This window comes from Triticum dicoccoides, chromosome 5B (assembly GCF_002162155.2).
Source record: "Triticum dicoccoides isolate Atlit2015 ecotype Zavitan chromosome 5B, WEW_v2.0, whole genome shotgun sequence".
NCBI classification, from domain to species: domain Eukaryota; kingdom Viridiplantae; phylum Streptophyta; class Magnoliopsida; order Poales; family Poaceae; genus Triticum; species Triticum dicoccoides.
This window is the reverse complement of record NC_041389.1, coordinates 85,694,977-85,702,826: the sequence shown is the minus strand read 5'-3', so window position 1 is coordinate 85,702,826 and position 7,850 is coordinate 85,694,977. Positions and strand designations below refer to the sequence as shown.

General features: G+C 45.0%; 1 protein-coding gene across 1 annotated transcript in view; it reads left to right on the top strand.

The window, feature by feature from the left end:
- The window catches only part of LOC119307521 (GTP 3',8-cyclase, mitochondrial-like), a 4,613-nt gene extending 416 nt beyond the window's left edge, over positions 1 to 4,197 (top strand). The window contains exons 2-8 of the mRNA XM_037583598.1: positions 1 to 79; positions 265 to 879; positions 1,016 to 1,183; positions 1,311 to 1,502; positions 2,504 to 2,572; positions 3,144 to 3,228; positions 3,705 to 4,197. Of these exons, the coding sequence (XP_037439495.1) occupies positions 1 to 79; positions 265 to 879; positions 1,016 to 1,183; positions 1,311 to 1,502; positions 2,504 to 2,572; positions 3,144 to 3,227 (1,207 nt within the window). The 3' untranslated portion in view covers position 3,228; positions 3,705 to 4,197. The remainder of the gene's footprint in view (positions 80 to 264; positions 880 to 1,015; positions 1,184 to 1,310; positions 1,503 to 2,503; positions 2,573 to 3,143; positions 3,229 to 3,704) is intronic.
- The last annotated feature ends 3,653 nt before the right edge of the window (positions 4,198 to 7,850 follow it).

Here is a 7,850-nt window from a genome sequence, read left to right as displayed (position 1 = left end):
CCCCCGCCCCCTCTCCGCTCCCGTCGCCGGGAACTGGCCGCACCACCAGCTCCACCGCCTCAACGTCCCCGACCACCAGGTGCCTGCTCTAGACCCGCGCTCTATCTATCCCCTCGATCGCGCGGATATATTTTCAATTCCGATTTGGAGACGAGCCTTGTGGAGTTTTTGTTTCCCTTCGTCGGTGGATTTCTCGAGAAAACCAAGTCTCCTCCCGTACCAGCGTTTATGTTTGTGTGTAACACATTCGCCAAAACTTTGCAGGTTGATGCTATGAGGGTAGGACTCCGAAGTCTGACCAGCACTTCCGTTTCAACCAGAGTCGCCTACAGCCACAGGTGCTCCAATGCATATTCGACTTGTTGCGCCCCAAAGCGAGAAGTGATACCAGTGGAAACACCCTCATCGGATATGCTTGTCGATTCGTTCGGGAGGTTCCACAACTACTTGAGGATCTCCTTGACCGAGCGCTGTAATCTGAGATGTCAGTACTGCATGCCTGCCGAAGGAGTCGAGCTCACACCAAAGTCAGAGCTTCTGTCACATGACGAGATAATCCGAATTGCCAATCTTTTTGTTATTTCTGGTGTCGACAAGATCAGGTTAACTGGTGGAGAACCAACCGTTAGAAAAGACCTGGAAGATATTTGTTTGCATCTTTCTGGCCTCAAGGGGCTGAAAACTCTTGCGATGACCACAAATGGGATCGTCCTTTCCAAGAAGCTCCCGAGACTGAAAGAATGTGGTCTTAACGCTTTAAATATTAGCTTGGACACATTGATTCCTGCAAAGTTTGAGTTCATGACGAGGCGTAAAGGGCACTCAAAGGTCATGGAATCAATAGATACTGCCATACAACTTGGATATGACCCCGTCAAGGTATGCAGTTTTTTTTGCATGCTAAATTATTTCAGTCCTTTGTTTCCGGATATCATTTCAAAAATTAGAGATATATTCACTTCATACCATACATAATTTGTTGACATATTTCCTGTTATCCTTTTTCTGCTGCCAGGTTAACTGTGTTATCATGCGTGGAATGAATGATGATGAAATCTGCGATTTTGTTGAATTGACTAGACACAAGCCTATTAATGTTCGATTTATTGAGTTTATGCCATTTGATGGTAATGTTTGGAATGTCAAGAAGCTGGTCCCTTATGCAGAGATACTGGATAAAGTGGTAAGTATCGTGTTTGAAGTTAACTTCCTTTGGAACCATTACATCCATCCTCCAATATGCATTTTGTGTGCTGTATATCTATTATGTAAGCTTCAAATAATTTACTTTATGTGCGCCCATGTATCAGCGTCAACATTTCAAAGGTGTAGAGAGACTTCAAGATCACCCTTCAGACACCGCAAAGAATTTCAAGATTGATGGGCATGTTGGAACAATTTCATTTATTACATCAATGACAGAGCATTTTTGTGCTGGTTGCAATAGATTGCGATTATTGGCTGATGGCAACTTCAAAGTGTGCTTATTTGGCCCCTCGGAGGTATGTTGATCTGCTTGCTGCCAATGATTTGGCTTTTTTTTGCCAGGTGCATGTTCTCTGTGGATATGTTTTCTTGGAATGTTCACTCAAGAATGGTAATAGCATTTCTCTTTGGGGGTTTAATGAACGGACTTAACAATTATTTAGGTCAGTATGCCAAATAGGTCCCGATCACTGTTCTTTTCCTGAATTGTACTGGTTGCAGCACTAAACTAGTATTGATGCTTCACAGTACTTCCTTGAATTGTACTGGTTGCAGGATCAAATTAAACTAGTATTAATGCCATCCAAGTTTAAGGCAGTTGTGATGACAATTTGCCCCATCTGTGTATTGAAAATTATGTATTCAGTTTAACTGTGAAAATTAGTTTTGTGTTCCTGATTCCATAAGCAGCCAATATTCAACTGTCTATGATGTTGCTATCGGTTTTAAGTAAAAGTATGATAACTTAATCAGTGTCAATGTGTGATCATCCAATTTTATAAATGTATTATAGTTTCCATTTTTATGCTATTGTTAATATTTTCTAACCTAGAGTAACAAGAGCTTTCCTAGGAGAACGAAAGATGTTTCTGACATTTCAGACATGCTAACTTTCTTCTGTATGCTAAGATCATTTGATCTAAGCATGACACAGATGAGAGATTGGAATGACCTTACTCATGTGCTTTGTTTCGTTCCTTGCTTTTGAAGTTTACTTTGTCAAAGACCAAGTATGTGGTGTCTTCGGTCTGAGATTGCAAGAAGTCAGGACTATTATATGCGCTATGCTACAAACGCTAGGTTTATTGTGTTGTTACAACTTCCAAGTCTCATTCGTTCAATGTACTTGCATTCTAGAACTCATTTTATTCCACCATGTGCATATATCTGTGAAATTCAATCTTCCTCTGCCGTTGTGTTTTCTGTATATGTATTGACTGTAATGAACAGAGGAGGATGGATCGATCTTCTGTAGAAAATGAAATTGAAATAAATGCACATGCCCTGACTTCTGCAGGTGAGCTTGAGAGAGCCTATACATTCTGGTATTGATGATGCTGGACTGAAGGAAATAATTAGTGCTGCGGTATGTGGAGAATTTACTTGGTTGCCAGCTTTTATATGAAAGAATTATGCCCTTCCTTTTTTTTCTTCTGTTTGTCGAATTTTGGTATTGATAGGCAATTTGGCCACTCATTTCCTTAAGCAAAATACCAATTTTTTTCTTAGTTTTGTTTGTTGCTTTGATGCGCTGCTCCATTGCATGCCAACTTAACTGAAAGTTAAAAGTTCACTTTTTCTCAGAATAAGTATATAATCTCGGACAGAACAATCTTGGACCTGTACTATTGCATGTACCGTACATCACATTGTAATTAATTCAAAAAAAAGAAGTTCCTCCATGAGAAACAAATATCATGGAAAAGCGCATTTTTTGTGGTTTTTTACCCAGAAAGAAACCCATCCGTATGTGGTTTTCTGAAACTTGAGTATCATTATTAAAAACAGCAAAATATTAATAGAAGCTCCTGGAGGTAAACTGCTAATAATGGCAGTGACCAAGTATTAGGGTTCATTAGTATTTGTTAGGGGAATCCCGTTATTGTTTATTTACTAACCAAATATGTGATTCTCAATAGCCACCTCTATGTGGGCAGGTTAAAAGGAAAAAAGCTAAACATGCTGGGATGTTTGATATTGCGAAGACAGCAAATAGACCTATGATACATATCGGTGGCTGAGGTATGCTCTATGTCTTCTTTTGCCTTCGATGAAAAAAAGATTAGTAGTACTTGTAACTGTTCTTTCTCTTGGTGTTTAAACAGAACAAATCACAACTGATTTTACACGACCTAGGATCTTCTAGCTTCTATTGTGTTTCTTAAACTTGTGGTGCTAAATTGGAGCTGCAAATTTTGTATTCTGACAGAACCAAGTGCTGCTTCCTCTTAAACACTAACTAAATTTATGATTTTTCTTCTGTATTAGGAACCTAGGGAAGCACACATGTGAATTATTTCAATTCATTCATGGTTTTGAATTGTTGCTAGCTCGATTAAAAATACCATGGATTCTTCTGAATATCTTTTGTAGAAGTACGGATTATTTGGCACTTATTGGTCACAAAGGTATCTGTATGCTGAATTAGGCTGGGTATGTTGTAGGACTGTAGAGACCCATTGGTACTCAATTCTTACCATTCACTTTTGTCATACCAGGATCAACGGCTGAGTTCCTTCTGCCCTGCATGACAGCTAAGATAAATTGGTAGCTGGCTGTTGTTTTATGACAAAGGTTGCACAATTTAGCTCCAGAAGTGGGCAACTCAAAGGCAATACAGTTATTAAAATATAGTACCATACTTGTGAAAGAGAGGGCAGGCCTGGCGCAGTGGTGAAGTCCTCCCCACTTGTGCCAAGAGGTCCTGGGTTCGAACCAGCCTCTCTGCATTGCACTTTGCAGGGGTAAGACTAGGTTCCTATAATCCCTCCCCAGACCCCACCTTGTGTGGGAGCTTCTATGCACTGGGTCTGTCCTCCACCATACTTGTGAAAGAGCATTTCCGAACCTCACACTGTTCAGACTTCACATGTTTGTACTTTTCAGTATATACGACAGACCAAACTGTTCATGTTGTATATTGTATCCTCTCAAATAATGCTACTGTTGTAAAGTTGTACACTATTAATTATAATGGCTTTTGAGTATACATATTTGTGCAAACATTTTGACTTCTAAGAAATAGTTCTTTTCCTCTAAATAACGTGTTATTCTCTACAAGGCAACACTTTCTTCTCAGTATTCTGCACAGAAATACTTGTGTAGCCGTGTTAGTTAGTGTGTCAGCAGATGGTTTGGGCAGTGGACTCCCAATATTGTATGTATGTATAATATTTCAATTGTGTTTAAAAGACGACACCATTGCGGATAGTTGTGGAAAGCCCAATCCTTGCTGGTGGCCATAGATTGGGAACTTTCAAAAGTGTACTGCTGGGTGGCGCTCATATTTTTTAGGCTGAGGAAGCTCAAGGCCTTGCAGGTATGTCTTTGTAAGAGATAGTTTACGATATATTACATGCAGATTCATGTTGCAGCAATGTGGTTGAGGATATTCCGTTCTAAAGTACTTGTTGAAATGTGTTGCAGAGAATATAGGCTTAGCAAATCTACATTTGTGCATAATCTTTATCCCTTCTTGCATGGATTAAAGTATTAAACTAGAAATGGGTGCTACCAGGGCTAATTCTGTGGTATACAACTATCCATAGACATGAAGACCAACCATATAATTACATTGTGAATTTGTGATCCTGTTCAGTTTATTGGTTGTCTCTAAATTGTTAGCATCACATCTGTTGTCACAATGAAAACTGCAACTTAAGCTCACTGCTTGTATGCTATATGAAGCGTGGCATGGTAATTGCATTCAGATCTAACTAAACTGATCTGTTGTAGGTGAATTCTTTCTTGGATGGATAGGTTGTATTCACATCGTTGTTACCAGCTCTAACAGGGCTTGTTTTGTTTTCGTTCTGAATGAATATGCCTTTTCCATTTGAACTTGCATTAATTGGATTTCTAGTGCATGTAATGCTGCAATTGATCATTTCATTCCGAGTTATTGCTCCGAGTTGGTTGTGCTGTGCATGTGTTTGTACTGGCTCATCTGTAGCTAAAATGCTTAAAGTCAGGTTCTGGTAACAAAACAAACTGGTTCACAGGAATGGTTGTGGGCAAGGTTAATTTTTGGCAATCTTATGCTCTCTTCTGCATCTCTTTCATTTTTGTTATCATTGGCCTGCTGTTCTTTTTTGCTGTTGGTATACATGACCATGTTGCGCTGTCCATAGTTTCAGTTGCATTATGTAGCATTGTGGGAAATTAGTGCTCTAGATATTGCTTGATTCTTCAGTAAGCAAGTTTACCTCTAGAAGCTCAATCCCTCACCTGACCTATCTATTATACATCCGATTCAGAAAAAAGTTAGAACATCTTTTATTTGTGAACGGAGGAAGTAATTTTCTTGTACCCTGTCCTGGTATACCTTGCTCTAGCTGTTGCCATGTCATATTGAAGCTAACACACACCAATTGCATGTTACTTGGAGTAAAGTATGACATACATTTTTTTAAGCTAACACACAGATGCCATCATTCTGAACTGGGATGGCTCTCCCTCTCGCTCTCCCCTCCTCCAACCCTCCCCTCCCGCCCGCCTCCGGCAGCACCAACCACTCCACACCGGCTGCGCCCTCCGGCAGCTCCATCCTCGCCACTGCACACCCCATCCCATCTCCGGCGGCCGCACCCTTCCACGAACCCTTTCGTTGGAAAGACTCCCCCACTGACAAGGCCCTGCGCGCGGCGCTCGGCGTCGGAGATGCCATGGGGGAGGACTTCCAGGCACAGGTATGGAGGTGCCTCTCCATGCACGTCAACCCGCGCCGCCATGAAGTGCCATGCTTCCTCTCGGTGCAAGTCCACCACATCTCCCTCGATCTAGACGAGGACCTCGTCGCTGTACTCATGCAAGCTTGCCTGGGGGGCTGCGCTCCGGCCTTTCAGGTAACCCACCTTCGGGATCAACTCTTTCGCATCTCCGTCTCCCACAAATGCATTGTGCAAGCTCTCATTGCTGAGCCCATTCTTACCGGAAAAACACACTCCATTCAATTTCTACCCTACCCACCGCCTCCACCCTCCTCCTCTCGTCCAAAGCTCAATCACCATAGGAAGCCCCTTGACTTCGGGGATCGCTTCGGCCACGCTGATGCGTTTCTGCGCTCCCAACTGCGGCTTCTCCCCTCTCCCGGCGTTGATTTTGAGAGCAATATCCTCGATCTCTTCTCATCCAAAGTTTTCGGGTCGCCTCCGGACGCGGCCGCTCCCAGCTCTATCATCTTCTTCGTCCACAAAGCCGACTTCATGGTTGATGAAACCTAGTCGCCACCATCCTCTCCTTTCGCTTTGGGGGCCTCGCGAGGTCCATCGACGTTCGCCGTCTCACCAACGCCGCCTTCTCAACGACGGTCTCCTCCAACGCCGTCGCCACCCTCGTCGCGGCATGCTCTCCTATCGTGGCTCCTCGTCTGTTCGCCACCATCACGGTTGCGCCGCGCGGACTGCCCGTGCTGCAGGCGGAGACGCTCCTGGCGCCGCCTTTCTCCTCGCCGGCCCCCTGCATCGCCGTCATCGATCAACCACGCCCCGCTCCGTGCATGGCCTCCATGCATGTGGGACCCGCCGGCTCCAACGGTCGGTCGCCCGCTCGGTCTCCTGCGACTACCACTCCACCCACTCCACTGCGTATGCATGCAACGGTACGGCCATTCCGACCAGGTATTTCGTTTAATAAGCTGATTTACTCTAAGTACCACTGCCTTGTCACCTCGCCTACATCATGCCTAACACACAAACCTGCCACTCCCATATGGATCGTTTTTTCCTCAACGTCTGTGTGTGCTAATGAAACTTTGATTAATAATGCACTAGACCACCAGTTCTCGTTTCAAAGAGTTCTTCACGCAACCACGTTGGCCCCAAACTTGTTTTTAGTGCATGTTTTCTCCGATCAAGTCAGAAACGAAGTTCTCCGTCTTGCGCCCATCCGGTTTTCAAATTTTGAACTTCTACTGTGCGCCTCCTTTGACCAGGCGACGCAAACTGTGCGCACGGTACCGCCACCCATAGTCTTTGAACCGGACGCTACGTGTACGGACGTGACCGTCCTTCCCACCCACTCCTCGTCCTGCCTTGGACCGCTCCCGTCAACCACCTCAACACCACAAAATCTCCCTCCTCTGCAAGATAAGATTCACGCCACTGTTCATCGCGTGGAATCCACTGCCCAGGACCGTTTTGACCGCAATTCACTCGATGAGCCGGGACACGTGGACCGCTCCCCTGGATCGGCAGCCACCGTCGCGTCTCCTCGCTCCCCTGCCCTCGCTAGAAAAATTCAACTAGGTGGCTATGCCGCCCCTCCCATAGACCAGGTTACTAATCTACCTGACACGACCACCACCGAGCCGTCTCCACGCCACCCATCAAATCACACTGACACAGCGGCCCCACAAGAGTCGGCCCAGCCGCCCTCCGGTCGGCAACGCAGCCCCCGCGCTTCCCCAGACAGCTTCACTCACCCAAGAACATACCCAGCAGTCTCTGATTCACGGGCCCCCCTCACGCCCACCACCTCCACCACCACGCACAACAAAAACAACGCCTGCATGCCCACGCATGCGCCCATCATTGCCTCTACTCCACCACCTGCCTCCCCTACCTTCGCCAGCCTACGTGCCGCCCAGTCACCTCAGCTCCGTCCCGAGATCACCATGAACCACTCGCCCGCCACTGCCACTGCTG